Here is a 20,917-nt window from a genome sequence, read left to right as displayed (position 1 = left end):
AGTAATTTATCTTTTAACAGGACATACAATGTGTTATCAGAAGGTCATCCATTACAGAGGAATGTTCGTTTGAGTGTTTAAATGCATGTTTTGCATTTACAGTACATAAGATAATAATGAAGGGGCCTTTTTAGCCAGAATACCCTGCAGCCTCCTTTTTTTTCTTGTCATTATTTGGTATTTTACAGTGCAAACCTTAGATTATTCATGCTTTCCATCCTCCAGGTTGACCGCTCCCCCCCCCCGGGAATGGAAGGCACAGGCAGTGGCTGGTCAGCTGAGCTAACGTCTCCTTGTGTGAAGTTACACGAGCTGAATGGTAAAGACAGCAGTCAGGTATTCGAAGTGGCTCTGCAGAACAGCTCCTCCAAACACAGCAGCCCCCAGTTTGTGGGCGTAGAGCTACTGCAGTCGTTTAAGCCGCTAATCATCCCCTGCTACACTCTGGTGGCACTGGTGGGTGTTTTTGGGAACTACCTCCTCTTGTACGTCATTTGCCGCACTCGCAAGATGCACAATGTCACCAACTTCTTCATCGGAAACCTGGCTTTCTCTGACATGCTGATGTGCGCCACCTGTGTGCCCTTCACGCTGGCCTACGCCTTTAACCCCCACGGCTGGGTGTTTGGCCGCTTCATGTGCTACCTGGTGTACCTGATCCAGCCTGTGACGGTGTACGTGTCTGTCTTTACTCTCACAGCTATTGGAGTGGACAGGTAAGCCTTAAAGAGCCAGAGGAATGAGACAGACTCTATGAATGAAAATTCTGTGGAATTCTGTAGAGCCTCATCAACATGCATCTTTCATTTTACTGACACTGACATCTATAATAATATTTATCAATATATATCAGCTGTGCTAAAGCTACAAGGTCAAAGATTATCAGATAACTAGCCACTCTTTTGAACAAAGGAATTACACTTTGAATAATTCTTCTCATTTATGCCCCATCTGAAAAATCTGAAGTAGACTTTAAAGTGCCTCTTATCTAATATGTTTAATGAACCTTCAACAATGTATAAGTAACCCAGTGAAAAGGCAGATGAATGAACTGAGAAGCGCTTCTTCTTCAGCTTTGTATATATCTTTTTTCTTTGAACCTCTCTGAATGTGAACGCTTTAATGCTTGGCTTCAAGGTTTCAAACTCAAAACAACAAGCTGTTTCCGAGAAGCTCATGTAGCTTTGTGTTTTGACCTTGCACAAAGTGGCAGGGCTGATTTTTGCGAAACTTCATGAAAATTGTTTCTTTCGGGTACTGTCAATTTGGCTTCGGTTGCTTTCCCCATCTCTATGAAAAAATGACTCACAACTGTGCGGTCAATGGAATGTTGTTATCAAGCAATTCTTGTAAATCCTGCTCTTCTGTCGTCAAGGTTTTAACTCCAGTTTTGCATGTTTTCTTTATTACCATCAGTTTGGACACATACTTACATACATAATAGCACTGAGAATATCTACCTCTGTGTTTCTCCATAGATATTACGCCACAGTCCATCCTCTGAAAAAGCGCATCTCCATCTTAGCATGCACCTACCTTCTGTCTGGGATCTGGCTGCTGTCCTGTGGTTTGGTGGCTCCAGCTGTGGCTCACACTTACCACGTGGAGTTTAAGAACGAGGGCTTCACCATCTGCGAGGAGTTCTGGATGGGCCAAGAAAGAGAGCGGCTGGCTTACGCATACAGCACTCTCTTCATCACATATGTCCTGCCTCTCTCTGCGCTCTGCATCTCCTATTTGTGCATCTCTGTCAAACTGAGGAACTGTGTCATACCTGGACACCACACTCAGAGTCAGGCAGAGGCCCAGCGCCTGAGAAAACGCAAGACCTTCCGACTTGTGAGCCTGGTGGTGGCAGCATTTGGTGTCTGCTGGATGCCCATCAGTGTGTTCAACGTGCTGCGAGACATTGATATCGACCTGATTGATAAGCGCTACTTTCTGCTCATTCAGCTCCTTTGTCACCTGTGTGCGATGAGCTCATCCTGCTGTAACCCTTTCCTCTATGCCTGGCTGCACGACCGCTTCCGGGCTGAGCTGCGCAAAATGTTCACCTGCCGCCGTCGCATTGGGATCTCAGCCAACAACTGTGCCACAGCCAGTATGGTTCTGTAAAGCTCAGATGTTCAAGCATGCTGATGGTTGGTCTTTCGTTTCTTTGACATTTCCATATACTCATCTTAGTCTGGTAACATTCAGGTAATGCAAACAAAATCTGGGGTGGATATGTTAAACTGGGTTTCCACAACAGCTCTACATGGGGATTAATCAAGGACTTTGATGTAAAGTCCCAAACATCCTCTGCAGCAGTATTTTACAACTGCATATGAGCTTTGGAGTTGACCTTGCAGTACTTAGCATTTCTGATTCTTGGACTTTGACTTTGAAGCTGTGATAAGGTTAAGCTCAAGTCAACTATGTGTGTAATTAACGCGTCTTTAGACGCTCTTAAATTTAGCACTATTTTGGGGCTCAAGGAACTTACAGTTTCAGGTAGTTTTGTGGTAATGCAGCGTTTGACTAGCAAGTCTATGGTGATCAAGCTTTGACTCCAGGTAGCAGCATTATGGAGCCATAATTTACCCCCATGATTTAGAAGCCAAAAGTCAAATACATTTCCCTGTCTAGTTTGACATATTAGCAACACACACAAACAACAATGCCAGACTTGTTACACAGCAGTCTTGCATCACCCTCAATGCAGAAACATGACACTTTTTTCTTACTAGGGCTTCATACAACTCTTTTTCACATATGCACCGAAACACTATAAGTAGAACTATGAATATACTGTGATGCGTAAAAGTGGGGCTGTCCTTTAAACCACCATTACGTAAGATATCTACTGAATTAAATGACTATATCACAACATTACTATAAATATGTTGAAGCACTGGCTTCTGAAAAATACTGCAGCCAAAATGCCATGTGTGGAATTGAAGGTCGGCGGCTGAAAGACGCACCCACAACCATTTTGGATGCTCCTTGGGGAAGTGGGCAAGTGAACTGGTTTGGATATAAATGATTCTACCCAAACCTAAATAGCCTCAGCATATTTCTAAAAAGCTCTACTAACGTGGTTGTGCTAGCAGAAAGTTTTGAGACAGATGCTAAGATGATTAAAGACAGAAGCTTTAATGTCCGGGACATGGCAACCTGCGTGCACTTCAACTTTAGGAATGAGAGGGCGGGGTGAGACAGTTCTGTCCAAGCTTTGAATGTGGACTGCAGCACCAGTCTTTAACATTTTGCGGCAGTTTCATATTGCTCCTTTAAGTTTGAACCACCCTGTGTGATTTTTTACAGATTTATGTCACAATGAGCAGCTGAATTTGTATACATTGATTTATAACTTGTCGATTTTTTAGATGTTTTTTCCATCAAGCCTTTCGACTTGCAGAATCAGCATGTTTAATCTATTTCTGTGTTTAGACAATGAAAAGCTAAATGGGTCTGATTAAAAATTGATTAAATTGTTTTAGGATGAGCAAAATATTTTTTTTTTGTTATTGTCAGAAAGGCTGACGTCCTGGTAATCATTTTCTCTATCTTTATCTTTATTATAAGCAGCGGTACATTGTAAATTAGTTTGTGACTATTTTCAGCTTTGGATTTGTTTTGTATGCATGTGTAATTGATTGGAAAATACAGTGCTACCTTTCATCATAGTGACTGATCATGTTGTCAAGTGAAAATCTGAGGCTTACCGATTAATGGGAATAAGTATACTAATTGGCTCAATTCTTTGTATATATTCTTTCATGGGATTTGTTGACAGAAGAAAAACAAAACACTACTTTTGAAAGATCAGTTCCATCTCTCTTACCTTTTGTTTAAGTAGGTCACATATGTTTGTCAGCACCACTTACATGGTTTTGAATAACATGCCCTTTGCTCTGTTCCTTGGGCCTGACATGTATCTATTGTATACAATAAAATGTTTGTTTCCATGGCAACGCTGGCTTGTTATTCAGTTTTGCTCATGGCCAATATCATATGATGTAACAGATGTTTACTGGAAACTGAGCATCTGGATACAGCATGTGCAATATGGCTTCTTTTTTTTTACCAGGTATAAAACACTTAAATTAATCTTATTGTTATTTATATTTACCCACATTACACTCCTCACAATAAGTTAGGGATATTGTTATTTGAGTGCTTTTCCTATATGTTCTGAATAATGAAATAAGTAATAGTTCCCTTACAATAAATGAGAAGAATCACCATTTTCATTAGTGCAATATTTATTACCCCAACAATTTAGACAATAACAAAGATAGCCACAAAAAAACAAAATTGACAAAGTCAGTAGCGGGTGTTTCCACCATTTGCCGCAATTACAGCTTTACAGCAACGTCTCATGCTCCTAAATAGCCTGATGATGTTCAGAGTCAATACGTTGCTCTCCTGCATTGTTCAGGTCACATGGTCGTGTGCCCACTGCAAACGGTCACGGTGGTTTCTTGGTGCCAGTGGACCTGCAACGGTCGTCTGGCCTCACTTCTCGTAAACAGGCCTGCAGCTGTGTGGCAGTAGCATAACGGTGTCTGAGTGCATAGGTCCTGATCTGAGATACCCCAGTGGGCTCCACTCCTGGGTATGTCACCAACACTGTCAGAAGTTCTGTCTTGCTTCAAGTCTGCTGATGACACTTTGAGACACACCTAGTTCACAAGCAACATCTGACTGTCTGCTACCGACCTGAAGGCACGCTATGGCCAGGTGGCGCTGCTCGTCCGTTAAGTGACATCGTGTGGTCATGGCTGCTTGAATGATGAACTGGGAATGACTTAATGACAATACCAGCTTTTCATACCCCCAGAGTGAAATTGATGCCACAATGAAAAGGGTCGTCTTTTTGTATTTGTTTGGTGTTGACCCCAATATGTATGGTGCACTGTACGTAGTGAGACCATTACCAGGAAAACATTAAATGAGGTGTCTATCACCCTAATACAATTGCCTCCTTATCCCAAACATCACTGAAGTGAAACAAACACCTTATGAAACCTCCTGATGACCTCACAATATCCCTAACTTATTGAGTAGCATAGCGTACTGTATATATTTGTATGAATATATATGTAGAATCATTTTAAATAATTAGTGAAAGCGAACACTGGTGAAACAATTAGTGTCTTTATTTCAAATAAAACGTTCCCCTCTGCATCACTTCTTTCTGAAGTGTTACACAAGCTGTAGCTTCATGTCAGACAAATACACATTACATCAGGCCGCACATTCTGTGAGTGCTCACTCCACAAAAAGAAGAGAGGTAGCCAACAAGTTTACATTCAGCAAAAGAGACAGGAGGTCATGAAAAAGGTTTGGAAGGCACAGGTATGTACATTCTGGAGATGAGTATTGCTTTTAAAAAAGGCAGAGATTTAGGGTCTATTTCTTAGTGTTGTTCAAATACAAAGACAAGGCTGGTTGTGTATGACTGACACATAGTCTATTATCACTTTTCTGATTTCTAATTCTTGATTACCTCTTGGTTTCATTTAATAAATACAACACAAAAATCACAGGGATTGAAACATCTCATATTATTACTAAAAGAGTAGGATTTTTATTATTACTGTACTTGCATATCATTTCAAAGTATGTGCACAGGCTACATATACAGTAAACCTCATGGAAGACACAATAGCTACTGTATTCATCAGAATATGTACAGTACAAAGTAGATAGCTTGTTTTTATCTATTGCTGTTTTACCAAAGAATACCTTTGTAATGCTTTAATAGGCACAATATATTAGTTTGAAGGACTGGATGACCAGCTGACATTCAACTGTGGTGAGTCAAACAGAACTATTATTCATTTCTCATTAAACTAATACAAGCCAGTTAACAGGCATAAAAATAAAGCAGGAAAATACATGAAGGAAATACAAAAATAAGACTTCAATGTGCACTTATTATATAAACAATCTCAGTTTTCCTCAGCTGGAGAGGCCACAACTGTAATTCAGGCTCTGCAGAAAAGCTGTGCAAGTAAATTCATTCAGTGATTGCAGCACAATACATAAGAGTGATGTTACATTCTTCTAAGCATTGGTAAGTGATGCATGAGTTCAGAATGGGTGATAAGGTTATGTAGATGTTAAGTCAAATCAAGGCCAGATAAAAGTTTAAAAGTCTAGTGTTTTACATGCATTATTACTTTATTAAATAAAGCTAAAGAATAAATGATTTCATAATCAAGATGTTGAATATCATTTCATGTAACATATGTAGAAAACATTCCAGTACCTTAGTGTCCAAACAAATACATTTACCTCTTTTTCTAAAGATTTTTTATTTGCTTGTTATGAAGTTATGGATTTAATAAGAGATTATTTTCCAGTGTTCTCAAACCTGACTCTGAAGCAAAACAATAAAAGGTGCATTAGCTCAAAGACCATAATGCAGGTCTGATCTCTCAGCACACAGGGACACCAGTACTCTCCTTACACTGGCTTCGAGTTGAGAGATTGCAGGATTGTGGGTTTTTCGTCTATGACGCGGACCAGCAGGTTGTCTATGTACTCCTCCAGCTCCACGATCTTAGCGTCCTTTCTGGACAGGTCGGTCTGCTGCTTCACCACCAGCGTGATCAACTCCTCCTGTGTCAGCTGGGTGTAAGGTCCGCCTTGTACGGAGTCACCCACCTGTGAACAGGGAATATGTTTTATCCAGCATTATGTAATATAATGACTACACCCAGGTTGAATTAGTTCAGTGCACCTCCCTCTGTTAGAGGCTTTAGGTTTGTTTTAACTCAGTAGAGGCCATATATAAAAGATGCTTGCTTTCTGAATATTTTATTGTTTTAACAATGTAACCTGATCCCTCAGTATTTCCAATCTTTTAAACACAGCCCATGGACCCCTTCAGCAGATTCACTTTGGATGTTGACAACTGAAACTTAAGAATGTGATCTGAAACTTCGCATTTTGAAGAAAAAAAGATAAATTTTTTTCAAATTCAACATTTTTTCAAGTCATTTTTCCTTGTTGCTGGCAGTTGTTACTGAAAATATTTAAGTGTAATCTCAAATGGGTTTCTTTTAAATAAGGAAAAGAAGTTTATGTGGAAGGATACTAAAATGCCTTTGAGTTCTTTATCCCTCCTGCAATAGCATACTAACCAGGGGCCTATTTTATAAAGCAAGCTTCACATACCCAGGGCGTCTTTCTGTTATCTGGCTTCACTAACCTTTACAGACAAGATCATGTTAAACGATCATATGCAGCTGGTTATCAACCAGCATGTTCACATGAAAGAGGCAGCGTCTGCTTCATATAACCTCTATATGAAGCAGACCTCTATATAATCACTATCATGAACATGGCTGCAATCAGTCGATGGTCCATTTTTCAAACTACATTAAAAAAGTAACACACAGCTGCTGCAACACATGTAGAATGAACTGAAAAAAATGAAATGGCAGAACTCAGAAGTAACTGCAAATTAAGGTTTATCATATCTCTATCCCATCGATAGTGCAACTAAAATCTATCTATAATAACTAACTAGTTTGTTGCTAAAATAGTTTCTGCTGGCATGTACGACAGTTTTAGATGAAGAGCCTGAAATTCCATCTGCATCCGCAACAGCAACAAACAGCAGAATACAACATTTAAAAACTAGCACATCAAATGTAATACATTTAATTTTACATCTCATTATCCCAGTTGCAATGTAATATGTCAACAGGTCTGTTTGGGTCTCAGTATATCAATGATGTAAACATCATATTACCTGAATCTTGCCTGGTGTGCTGTCCTTTATCTCTTTCACAGCGGAGCTGCTGAAGGCATTCTTCTCAGCTAAGCTCATGGGCTTCACAGGATGAGGTCTGTAAGGAAGAGTGTACATTATGATAGAAACCCCACAGAGTAGTATACAAAATAAACAAAGCAGGAAAAAAAAAAAATCCTGTCCTCCCACTGTCAATAAAGCGTCATGTTTAGTATTAAACTCAACGGGAGCTCAAGAAATCATCAGGTCATCAAGTTTTCCAAGTAGTCAAACCCAGGGTTAGTCCCAACACCAACATCTGCCTCCCTATACGACACCAACAGCAAAACCTTTTCAATAGTCTACATAAACACGCCACCAATGTATACTTAGTAAGCAGCCTGTTCAATCTCACCTGCGTGCAGATAAGGCTAGCCCACCTCCATTGCTATTCTGAGCACTGACAGGCTGAACCTCAGAGGGAGAGACCCAAGATCTCACTGGTGCCTTTCCCCCAGACACACCTCCTGCCTGAGCTGCTGGTTCCTCTGTAACAACAGAGAGGGGCTGTGAGGAGGCTAGAGTAAAAGGATCCGCACCGAATACATCCCCTTCTCTGTAACGGGAGTTTGCCGGTTTCACATCAGCTTCAAGTCTTGGTGTGAAGGACTCATCTTCTTTGAAAAGGCCTCCGTCAGCTGCTGCTGTAGACGTGTTCTCTTTTGTCGCAGGTTCTTTTCCAGATTTGGAAGTCTTATTATCCAAGTATGATAGGGGACTAGGAGTCTGTTTTCGCCTGCTGGAATTCCTTCTCAGGAAACCAGGACTTACATCATCTTTTTCTTTGTTCTCACTGCGCCCGTTTGAATCAATGCCATTTAAACTAGCAAACAGATCTGTAGGATTCTCTTTTCTAAAAATGCTATCAAGATCCTCTGCTGTTATTCCACGATCTTCAAGTTTTGGGTCTTTTTTAACACCAGCAGCAAAAAGATCAACTTCTTTGTTCTGCTTTGACTGTGCCCATGGGTCGTTGGAGAGAAGCTCAGTACTAGGGAACGGGTCGAACTCTGCAAAGTTCTCCGCTGTCTGACTGCTCTTTTTGTCCATGCTGCTTATATTTGAGCTAGTCTGGACTACTGGAGTCACAGCAGAATCTTCTTGCCTCACTGGCTCTTTGTCATTAGCTCTCTGTCTGGGTTTGGCTGTGGGTGGCTCTTTGTTCGCAATGACTTTTGCTTGTCTTTGATCATCTTGCGGTGTTCTGTCTGAGACTATTTGGCTGGTTGGTCTGGTTGAACTGACTACCGTAGGTGTTGGGGGCAGCACCTTTCTTTCTCCATCTCTGGGGACTGATGAAAGACTTTCTCTTTTTGAAATGTCAATGTTTACAGGCAATGGTACTGGAGACCGATTAGGCGTTATGACAGATTGATTTGAAGAATTCTGGGTCTGTCTCTGAGTGGAATCTGTGATGGATCGTGGGGGCTTAAGTGCCTCTGACCTAGGGGGAGCTGGGGCCGCTGCTTTTTTTGAAGACACAGGTTTTGTTTCATGTGTCTGATAAAGAATCATAGCAGGACTCTCCTGTGTGTGCGAAGACCTTCGATTGGATTGCGGCTCCTCTGGACCATCCACACTCATTTCTGGGCCAATTAACTCAGGCATGGGTTCTCTGCTTCTCTGGTTGACCTCTGCAATTATGTGGTCCCATCGAGTGTGGCCTTGCACTCCATGTCTCTTCTGAGGAAAAAGGGTCTCATAATCAGGAAGTGGTAAAGTCTGTTTGTTGCCTTGTGATGGTCCATCTACATAGGCAGGATTGTTGAGCTCTCTGATGGCTAAGCGATTTCCTCCAGTTTGGGTGTCATGTGAGGGGGGCAAGGGGGCTCTTTTCTTCTTATCTGCCATGGTGGGTGAAGATCCCACAGAGGACAAATCCTCTGTGCTGCCACAAGGGGAACTTGACTGGCTTTCACTTAAGTTTGGAGGGTTGAATGATGAGTTTAGGCTGAAGACAGTGTCAGGGGACTCAGACTGGACACTAGAGAGAAGTGGCTCAGAGATGACTGGGGAAGGACTTGGTTGACTGGGGGATTGGGAGTCAGTAGGTTCAGACTCCAGAGACTGAGGGGATCTGCCAAAGAGTGAAAACAAAGGCCTATAGGTCAGTGTGACCACCACTTGAGGTCATTTCCATCAAGGTACAACCCATCACCATTTTAGCTTGAATCACACGTCAACAAAAATCTATAAATTCATAATAAGCCTTTACATACTTTAACTGATCACTGCTCATTACAAATCTGCACTCCATAAAGCTGCCATAGTTCAATATCATAAGCCAACTGACCAAAGAGGCTTTCTACATTCATGTCTCGTAGTAGCTGATTCTATTTTTAGCTTGAACCACCCACATTTGACTCACAAGTATAAGAAGCGGACGATGTGACATTCCTGCTTTAACATGATCATACATAGATTATTCTATGCAGAGCACCATCAATATGTAACGACTACACTATAAAACTCCCTTTAAATACTGTACCTAGATGACTATCTGCTATCTATCAAAAAATTATAGAAGTCAATGACTACTGTGACATCAATATCAACCGCAAACACAAGCCTCTTACCATCATGAAGCAAATATGAAACATCCGGTGCAAAAAACAACTGTAAAAAAGTCCTCAAAGTAAAACCCAATCACCCAAGACGTCCTTGAAGAAAGTCAAACTGTGGCGCAGTTACTTCTTGTGAGCTCTGCTCAGCCCACGACCTGTTCCACAACATCCCCACAAGCCCCACCCAGACTCCCATCTGCATAGGGAGCAAACTGGTCCAACTGGCCTGTCAGCCCTGGGGTTGAATTCAAAGCTTTGGCAATTCAAGACAGTCCTATGTTTGAGCCAATGTGAACAGAAACAGGATGGAAAGTTGTGAAATTCCCTAGTTTCGGGTTTGGTATATAGTGTAGTGTATGATACGTCATAATGGGAAACATTGTGTATCTCTTGCTTGTGCAATGAAAACAAAAAAAGTTAAAAACCAACAAAAACAACTGTTTTCTAATAAATGAGTGTTCAGTCTTTTCTTGTATGAATTCTAGAAATGCACCGATGACACTTTTGTGCAAACCGAGTACAAGCACTTACATTTGGGTACTCACCGATACCGAGTATCAGAAAGACAGACAGACACAAGCAGGCACACAGACATAAACAGGTACTTTACCTCGGATGGAGTACAGTAGCAAACATGGTGTCTGTGATGTGATGACGGCTGGGAACGTCATACTTCGGCTCCAAAAAGCTTGTTATTTTTATCACAAGCTGGTCGTCTAATTTTCTCTTGCTTCTCTAGCGTTAGCTACAAAGTTGACTGTAGCTGTCCCACACTGCTAGCTTTAACAAACTCTGTCAACTGAAATATCTCCACACCGCTGACCTCTCGCATGCCCGCCATAAAGTGGTATCGTGCCGTTGTAGCCGCGTAGATTTACGAGTACTTAAAGACAGCATCGGATAGATGCCGAATACCAGTATCGGTATCAGGCCATCCCTATTGAATTCAATGTACATGCGATATGCGCTTGTACACTGCAGGCCTATTGAAGGCAGTGTTTAAATTGCAGTCCATGACGTCCAAGAACTATGCAACTCCAAGTAACAGCAGAACGCTGACATTCTGACTTTAACACAGTTTCAGAGGATACATGTGGAGGAAAGGTTCAAACATGCAGATTAAAGATGAGGAAGCCTACCTGGGTTTGACTGCAGACACTTTAGTATTGCGGTTGAGGAAGACCATGGCAGAGGGGGGTTTTGGGTTGCTGTTTGATTTCAGATGATCAGCTGGGCTTTCATTGATGCTGACTTGGGGATCTGAGCTGAGGGAGATGTCCTCAAATGGGTTGGTGATGTGGTGGGAGAATGGATTATTAGTGTCAGCACGAGGGACCGAAGGCAGCTCCTCTTTGACAAACTGTGGGACTTCTTCTTTCTTCTCTTCCTTCTTTTTAATCATTCCAAACAGAGAGGAAAGCCTGTCGCTCATGGAGGCCTCCTCCTGTCGTTTCTGCTCATCTAATTTGCTACGCTCCTCCTCAAGCTTCTGTTTTTCTGCTGCTTCCTTCAACCTGAGTTCTTCCTCTTGCTTTCTCCTCTCCTCATCTTGCTCCTGTTTCTTCCTCTTGGCTTCATCCTCAAGGAAGCGTCTCTTTCTCTCCTTTACCTCCTGTAGTCTTTGCTCCTCTTCCTCCTGAACTCTTTTGACTGCTGCTTTGTATTTCTCCTCTTCCTCCAGCCTCTTGGCCTCTGCTATGCGCATTTCTTCTGCCTGTCTTCTCTGCTCCTCCTCTAGATGGCGCCTTTGCTCCAGCATTGACTTATCTGTGGACTCTGGAGCACTCCTTAGGGCATCTGCAGAGACTTCAGAGGTGTGATTGCGGACGTCCTCCACAGATCCTTGGCCAGAGCTGTTCAGACTGAGGGTGGATCCACTTTTGGACTCCTCTTCAGTATAAACATGGCTGCCATTGATGCACAGGTTGTTCTGGTCATTGTTGCTCTGCTTGTTGCGACCCAGCAGGGAGAAAGGACCCTGGGACACTTTGCTGTCAGAGCTGCCTGATCGCTTGTGTCCCAGGAGTTTGAATTTCTTTTTTCCTGAGGTAGAACAGTGAAGCATGATGTCATTGTTGACATGCAAAACACCATTATTTAACATTCACTGTGCTGCAAGGAAACACACAACTGTAAACATACAATGCAAAGGAAGTATAAAGGGGTTAAATTACCTTCAGGAGAGTCCACATTGAGGCCAGAGGAGCGGCTGGCACTGAGAGAGGAATTCTTCTCAGGAAGGGTCCCCAGTGTAGACATGGATTGAGAAATGTTGCGCTGCAGATTTGATTTGGGAGCAAACAGTGTTTTGAGCTTTGATTTCTTCTTTGTTCCTGGAAACTGATTGAGTGACTGTGCATCCGGCTCTCCCTCACTATCAGTGAGCACCTGGCTGGAAGAAGGAACTATAGCTGAAGCTGAGTCCGAAAAGCCATCTTTTTTCTTCCCGCGGACTTTGTCCTTGAGCTTGGAGATGCGGGAGCGCGGTTTGTCCTGCATAGAAAGGTCAAACATGCTAGCTGACATGTTGTTTCTCATAAAGATTATATCTAGCAGCACCTCCCCACGTTCCTTGTCCTCTTTTCCACTTTTGTCCACCAGCTTGAACCAACTGCAAAAGAAAGACATTTCTTTTAACAGGATATATGAAGTTGTCTGAAAAATCAATACTCAGCTTTTTTATTTCTCTCAAAATGTCTTGCATTGTCATAAACCCTCTTCTTATAAAAAAGCTTTTCTAAGTACAGGATAAAGCAATAGAGTGGGACATTCTTTAAATCTCAGGGTTGGGTTAGGGTTAGTGCAGTTTCACTGAACCACAGTTAGAATTTTTATTTTCTTTCCAGTGTTCTGTAAAAGATATACAAACATGCATTCACTTTAAAATGATCATTGCCAGGCAGGTTATGTAGTTATCAACATAACTATTTTTTAAAACAAAAAAAGGTAACCTGCAACTGTCTCATACAAATAGAATTAAAATATGAGACATAAATGGCAAATGGACTTCAGCTTGTATAGCGCTTTTCTAATCTTCTGACTACTCAAAGAGCTTTTACACTGCAGGTCACACTGTACCATTCACAAACATTCACACTGATGGCTGCTATGTAGTGAGACTGAGACTATCAGAAGTAACTAATCCTATTTATGCGCATTCATAAGCTGCCGGCAAAGCAGCAATTTGGGGTTAAGTAGTGGGGACATGTAGCTGCAAGGGCTGGGATTGAACCAACAACCTTCCGTTCAAGAGACGACTCTACCAACTGAGCCACAGCTGTCCCACATAACTAATTTATGACTCTAAATCAGGGATTTTTTCTTCAATCGAAGAAAAGGCCTCATTCAGATATATTTTGTTATTTTTCTTCTTCATGTATGTCTGAGCTACCAGACAGCTGCTGTTGATGAAATCATCTATGACAACAGGCTGGGGAGATGTTGGATAGGCAACTGGTCAGTGGGTCAAAGTTGTTGAAAACTAACTTCCAAACTGTGCAAAAACCTTTTCAAAAAACAAGAAACATGTAATGATTTTAAAATAACTATTGATAAGAAGGAAATTCAGAAACTAAATATCATATAGCACAGAAAAGTGTCCAAGACCATTCCAGTCTCATTTGAATTGCTTTAGACTTGTTTACCAATTCAGGTTGCGCAGCTATACATATACACAGATTTGATCACTTTTTTCGTACAGTTGAAATGTCAGCAATGAAGACTATTATACAAACAGACCTTACATAAACTGGATCATAACCAATGAAATGGCATCATTGCACAATTCAACAAAAGTATAATTTATTAAACTTTGACATTTTCATAAAAGTCTTATTTATTAAACTACTGTCTAAGTGTGTGAAGGACATTGCCCCAGAACTGATCAGTCAAATAATTCAGATATACTCCAGTAACGACAAGAGGTGCAGTTAGTGGAGAATGTAGACCAGCAAAGTGACAGCATTGGGCCAGTTTTCCTTTTTGTGCTCCTTTTCCTTGAATTTCCCTCAGGATCAATAAAGTATCTATCTATCTATCTATCTATCTATCTTATACATAACTTATGTAATAGAAAGAAAGATAAGATTATCCTATAATTATCTTGCAAACTGAGAAATTTACACTGTTACAACAGTAAAGCAGGATAACACTGCAAAATTAAATTAGACAAAAATGTAGATAGAATAAAAATGGGTTGTTCAAAATGTACTGAATCAATGAATGAAGCGCTTCTTAAATGTGGATTTGCTGTTTTACAAAACATCGTTGGGGGAATGATAAGATTTTCATTTGGTAAAAAAAGTTAATGAGAAGTTGTTACTGTGAGCATCTTCATTTTCTATGACAAGTATGGATCAGCAATTAAAAACAATAGAAGTCATTAATCACAAATAAATATAATAATGACTGAAGGCCTAAGCCTTAATTGAAGTTAGGCCTCATATGCATCTTACGTCCCACTGACTGCTGTATATTATTATTTTAAAAACAAACCAAGAGAGCCTAGACATCTTAAGTTCATTTCATACTGGCTTGGTCTATGACTCTGCAGGCTACGAGCAGAAGTTCTAAAAGCTTTAGGTCTGTAGTTAGTCTGCTAAGTCTTGTCAGACCTGAGTCTGATAGGTGTCACTAACTAGTGCATGGCCTGTTCCAGTTCCTGTTTAGAGCTCCATGCCAACAGCAGATGAAGCCTGACAATCACGGCTTTGTTATGGCTGCCCCCTGTTCAACAGGATCAACTCTTATTGTCTGCTAGGGAAAGGTACGAGTGTTCTGGAGAGCCCGCTCTAAAACCATGCCAAAACAACCAATTAGAGCCATTACATGCAGGCGCTTCCTGCTTGTACAATGAAAGCCTTGCTATTGTTAGCTGGACTAACACTGTGCCAGAGGTGCCCATTATGAAAAGCATTTCCCCTTTTGAACTCCTTCGTTCCACAGCTGAGACTTCCAACTGTTCCCCACGATGATATTTACCACTGCTCACACATTTCTGTGCGTAGAGTTCACTGATTCACCACTACTCAGACAGCTCAACACAACAGACTAATGCAACCTTATTGCTGCCTGTGTTGGACTTACTCTCTGATGTTTGTGTGGCTAAGTGAATTGTAGAATTGTAACACAAAGTTTTCGCTGAAAGCACATCTGGTCTTTGTTGCAAAATTACTCTGTATCACATTGATGCCGCAATCTGCTTTAACATGCTATGTTTATTTCTAATACCAAGTGCACACAACACAACTGTTGTTATTGTTTTTGTCTGTCGGTTGTTCACGTTTGTTACTAAAGCTATAAATATTGACTGCATTCACAGACGAAGTTGGAAATGCTTTTCTGCCCTGTCTTCTGAATTTGCCAAAAACATCTCATTTACATTCAACCCTAAATTTGTTTTCCTTTTTGTACCCTGAAACAATTATCCTTCCACAGCAAGTTTGTCTGGACATCCAGCATTCATATGTCAGAGAGTGACATTAGACGCTGCGACTGATGGTGGAAAGAAAGTTTCCACCTCTGTGAGAAAAATAACTCTTCAGTTGGGGTTTAGTAATGGACAGCGAGGTGTCAAGAAAAGTAACAGCCTCTTGAGATGGGCTGTAAATAAATCCCTTCTGCGGCTGGAAGAGAGTCGTGAAATCTCCGTTGGTCGTGTACAACCGCAGAATTACGTGGCCTGACTAATATTGACCTGCTCAGTATTCTCACACACCGATCATTTAGGAATAAAATAACGCATGCTTCAGTGTACTACGCCCAATCAAAGGGCAAGCAAGCGCCCAGTGAAGAACTCCTCCATCCGACCCTCGAAAAGAGAGAGAAGGGGAAACAGGAAGGAAGGAAGTCTGCGGAGAGGTGTTAGACAGAGAACAGAGAAAAAGGTTGAGCCAGGACGAGAGGCCTGGGAAAGCTCGAGCACACCCCGGATAGGTTAGGCTTCAAGCTCCGCCCTCTCCCCCCACACAACCCCACCTGCACCCTGACACAAAAAGAGAAATGTTACAAAGAGAAACTGGAATGCCTTTTTTGAGGACATATGCATAATTAAAACATAAACTGACAGTTTCAGGTGGCTATTTTAAATTTGGAGAAAGATGTGGTTATTAAATGCATCACAGATCGGGTGACATAAACACTGACTTTGCTGCGTGTGTGTGTGTGTGTGTGTGTGTGTGTGTGTGTGTGTGAGAGATCAAAAGTTGTTAAAAGGTCAACGAATGACATTTAGGCCTTACAAATCTCATAGTGTAAGTGATAAACTGAGGTATGACATGTTTTGTCATTAACGAGACAGCGAACAGTTCATGTGGCGTTTACTGCTGCAAATTTCATTGGTCATTTAAGTTCTCTGTGGCAGACATCCTCACGCGTTCTTCAGAGGATAACAATAACAGCCAGGAAAGAAGTATGGGAGTGAACCAACATTCCTCAAACACTTTCAAACATGTAGGGAGGCGCTGTACAGTGTGTGATGTAATGACAGTTAGTGTGAGCCTAATTCAAACATTCCTCACCTCCCTCCCTGAACCCAGCGTGCCAAGACAATCAACTGCTAACTAGTGAGAGCACAACAACTATGTTCTATAGCCAACAAGGAAACGGCTGGTTGCTCTGGTCTTGCAGCTCACTTTGTTCAGAGACAAAGCCTAGTTCTGGTTATTAACTGAACAACAGGGTGTACACGTTCTGTTTGGTTTGTGCAGGGATAAAGAGCCGTGCCCGGTGCATGCTGTCACCAGTCCTGCTGGGCAAGTTCACTCACTCAACCGTCAAAGGCACTTTTTCTGTTTCATGTTTAATGATTAACAGCAGAGTGTGTGTTTAGCCTGTGAGTGGACACCAGAATAGGTTCAGCCAATAATATGAGGCTGTGTTAGTTGTGTAAAACAAAAATAACTTCCTCTAAGATATTAACACATCCACTGACCACTGGAACTTATTCTGTTTGATAGTAGTGAATTATTTTGACAGTTTATCTTAAGTTGGTTAAAAACAATACTTCAGGGCAAGATATGTTTTTTCCTTTCACTGCTATGCTTTTTGTTTACAAAACACTGTCACAGGTGTCGAGTGAATTCATGTGAGGAGAACAGGCTCAACAGCTGTAAGTCAATATCCAGCCCGGAAAAGAACATGTTTACTGACTGTAAAATAATAGGTAGCCATTCTTATGATGGCTACGTCCATTCATTCATTAGATGTTCTCTATTTCAATGCCTGATAATCTGTGACAGTAATGGATATGACTGTGTTCTCGTACAAACTAAAAACGGATACCCCTCCAGTATAACCCTATTTGGTCTCTAAAACACTATTTTGTGTTATAGCAACAGTAGAGCTTCTTTTTTATCAGGAAAACAAAGACCTCAATGTCAAAACCTGCATCAGCTCAGCTGGCCTCTGGGATGGTAATCTAACACCCCCCACGCTTCAATGCCAAACCAGCAACATCCAATACCCAGACTGCATACTGGCTCCTGAAGGAGACAGAGGGAGGAGGCCATGAAGGCAACACTCAGAGAGAGAGAGAGAGAGAGAGAGAGAGAGAGAGAGAGAGAGAGAGAGAGAGAGAGAAAGCAGGGTGTAAAGACTGAACTTTGTCATTAAAGTGTACAGTAAAAACGTCCTGAGAAAACACAAGATAACGTTTCAGATATGAAAGTACAGTAAAGAAGTGAATGAGGTCATACTCGTACTGCCTTTAGTTAAGGGATGACCGAGCACAACACTCAGCCTTAAACAAGGTTGTTTCCGAATAAGAGGCCCCGTTTACAAAGTTTTGCCAGTGTGGGAAACAGTTCTACAAGTCTTTATTAAATCATCTTTGTTTTTATAAATCCAATTATATAAGAGGGCGCGCGTAAATACAGATTTAACGCTAGTACAATGTTTTGTTTTGATGTCTGTTACACCCGCGTCACACCCACACTATGTAAAACCGCAGATGTCATTCTGAGTCATTTAACATATCTGGGTGTGCATGGTAGACGCCGTGTTGTTCACTTGTAAATAGCCCAGAAGAATCTACTCAGGATTAACAGCAGCAATGTGAGAAAATAATTCCCACATAGCTGTGTATTATAAGGCGAGTGACAGACTTGACTCCATGCGTGTTTAAAAAGTCAAAGTGTCACACAAAGGTAAGGGTTGGTCCAACAGAGAGGGAGAAGACAAGGAAGTGATCTGACTTATGTTAGTATGTTTTCCCACAATCCTAGCTTCTGTATTTGGTCTCAGACTGTGATACGAGAAGGGAGGGTGAGACTCTATCTCTGTGAGGACATTTTTGTTTAGTGACCTTTTTTAAAGTGCTGTGTGTTTGACCTAGGCTAATCATTAGCAAACTAAAGCTTTTCTGAAAAATGAGTCATTAGAGTAAATGCCAATTTCAGACACAACCAGATGATACTCCTACTCTTTCTAAGCTTGAAGACTGAAAGATTTCAAAGTTTACTCATCCAATTTCCTTCCATAAAGGGTTAGTCAAGAGAACAGATTAACAACACACATCAAACTGAGCTGTTGTCTCTTTTGAACATTAGTTTTTTTTTGTACAAAAAAAGGGAACAGTTTAACCATGCCAAGTACAGTACGCACTGTCTTAAACTGACGTCAATTCAAAGATGATGTGTGAAGTAGCAAAGCACTAAATTACGGTATAACTGACTACTATTGTAAGGACAATTAAAACTACAGATATCATGATCAATAAAATGATCCACTGCAGATTTTTGTTATACTTTTAAAAAGGAGGAAACTCAATGTTAAGTGTTGTCCACGTGTTTTTAAAAGGTCTAGAAGTAAAGGGATTTGTATCAATGAACTGTGACTTAAGCGTAGTTGACCTTTGTCGATGGGTTAATCTTAAGTATTAAAAATTGAGGTACAGAAGGACTGAGATACTCTGGTAATGGACATTTTTCAGATGCATAAACTCTATGTCAGCCCCAAATAGTGGGGTAAGTCTTGCACCTATTGCTGTGCTGCAGGGGATTATTCAGCAATAAATACATAACAAAATTTCCCCCAGTGGGTGATCAATAAAGTTGATCCGTATTCTTAAATACTCCGGGGCACAGAAAAGGGGTCAGGATAGTTTCAAAGAAAGAGATGTAGCCTCAAGTCAAGTAGTTCTGGACTGCTGTATCGTGTATCTGTAAACTGCTGTCATACTAGAAAAGGTGTTTTAGATATCAGGCGTAATCCTACACTGAATAAACAAGACCAAAATGGAAGCTGCATTTTGAGCAGACCCAAAATACAATGTTTTAAATGTACACTAACACACAGAGATCAAACACCCTGTGTTATGAGAGGCTCTGTATCCTCCTCCGCCTTCATAACAGTGCACTCACTCTGTCTTTTTGCGAGAATTGTTGTCATGGAGATCCAGCAGGTTCACCGCAGCCTGACCCAGGAACTTGTCGAGCCCCACATGAGCCCGGTGCATGACGATGATGTACAGGGTGCAGCGTTCAGCGTTTCCCGGGTGGAAGAGTGGCAGGTCAAAGGAAGCCTCTTCCTTCCACACTGGAGCGACGCTTTTCTCGGCCACGGAGGTTGAAAACTTGTCTTTCGCCACCTGCATGATGGCATAGGCGTCGTTGCAGCCATTCTTGCCCTTCGCCCGCAGGTTACGAGCCTGATGCACCGTTACCTGGACACTCGTAGGAAACCACTGCTGGCTCTGGTTGGCCAGAGACATCGCGGAAGTCCTTTAAAACCTTTTAAAAAGTTAATCCTAGTTATCTTTTACGATATCTGTCTACGTCTGGTTGTTGGTTAACCTCTCTACGTTTCCTCTTGCGGCGTCCTCTGCGGTGTGAGGTTTTAGGTTACCTAGCTCGACTTCAGTCCAGGAAGCTCAGGTTGATGTCGTAATACTTCGGTCCCCTCTTCTTAAGTAATCTATTCAAGCCCCTAATAACCACTTTAGTTGTGTTAAATCTAGGATAAACAACATAAAACTATTACCAGCCAGTAGAAGACGACCTGCTGTGTTACTAATTCCTTTCCCTTGCCCTGCATCGTCTCCGTTTAGTAAAACTATTTACTTCCCTGATGTTGTAAGTTCCCACCCATACTCTACACAGCTCCTCCTGATTGGCTTAGGTTAACGACAATTATCAAAGTCCCGGTCTTGATTGGACAGTGCAGGAGGAAGGCGTTTCGACATTACAGACCGTTAAACAGCATTGTAGTCGCTGATCAGGGATCCGTTTTATCGAGTAGCTGAAGACTTCGATAAGATGACCATAACAATTCAGGACGAGGAGCAGACGTTGGCTTCACAACTAATGTTCATCACTTAGCTTTTGGGTCTATAACTGTAACAAATTGTTGAGGTTTCTTGAAACAATATATCACTAAAGTACAAATGTCATGAAACATTAAAATGTAATAAGCCTTCAGTGTTGTGTGTTAGAGGAATCTTAACTAATATAATTAATGTACAAATACAGAGTCATTCCTAAATAATTGATTTAATGCCAAATAACTTAATCTTCTTTCTTTTTTCTCACTATGATGTTTTAGCAAAACAGCTATGTTATTATTATGC

At 41.3% G+C, this 20,917-nt stretch overlaps 2 protein-coding genes across 2 annotated transcripts; one reads left to right on the top strand and one right to left on the bottom strand.

The window, feature by feature from the left end:
• Positions 1-249: 249 nt before the first annotated feature.
• On the top strand, positions 250-2,912 carry prlhr2a (prolactin releasing hormone receptor 2a; the record flags this gene model as incomplete). Its single annotated transcript, XM_079367138.1, has 2 exons — positions 250-716; positions 1,479-2,912. The coding sequence occupies 2 exons, from the start codon at positions 250-252 to the stop codon at positions 2,113-2,115; spliced, it is 1,104 nt and encodes a 367-aa protein (XP_079223264.1). The 3' UTR covers positions 2,116-2,912.
• Positions 2,913-5,123: 2,211 nt separating this feature from the next.
• rab11fip1a (RAB11 family interacting protein 1 (class I) a) lies at positions 5,124-20,717 on the bottom strand. Its single transcript, XM_079351760.1, has 6 exons — positions 19,713-20,717; positions 12,528-12,964; positions 11,493-12,396; positions 8,145-9,866; positions 7,751-7,847; positions 5,124-6,657 (listed from the first exon to the last, which is right to left on the bottom strand). The coding sequence occupies exons 1-6, from the start codon at positions 20,060-20,062 to the stop codon at positions 6,457-6,459; spliced, it is 3,711 nt and encodes a 1,236-aa protein (XP_079207886.1). The 5' UTR covers positions 20,063-20,717; the 3' UTR covers positions 5,124-6,456.
• Positions 20,718-20,917: the final 200 nt, after the last annotated feature.

This window comes from Symphodus melops (assembly GCF_947650265.1).
Source record: "Symphodus melops genome assembly, chromosome: 1".
Classification (NCBI taxonomy): Eukaryota; Metazoa; Chordata; class Actinopteri; order Labriformes; family Labridae; genus Symphodus; species Symphodus melops.
Note: the sequence above shows the minus strand (reverse complement) of the source record. Positions and strands in the feature narration are given on the sequence as shown.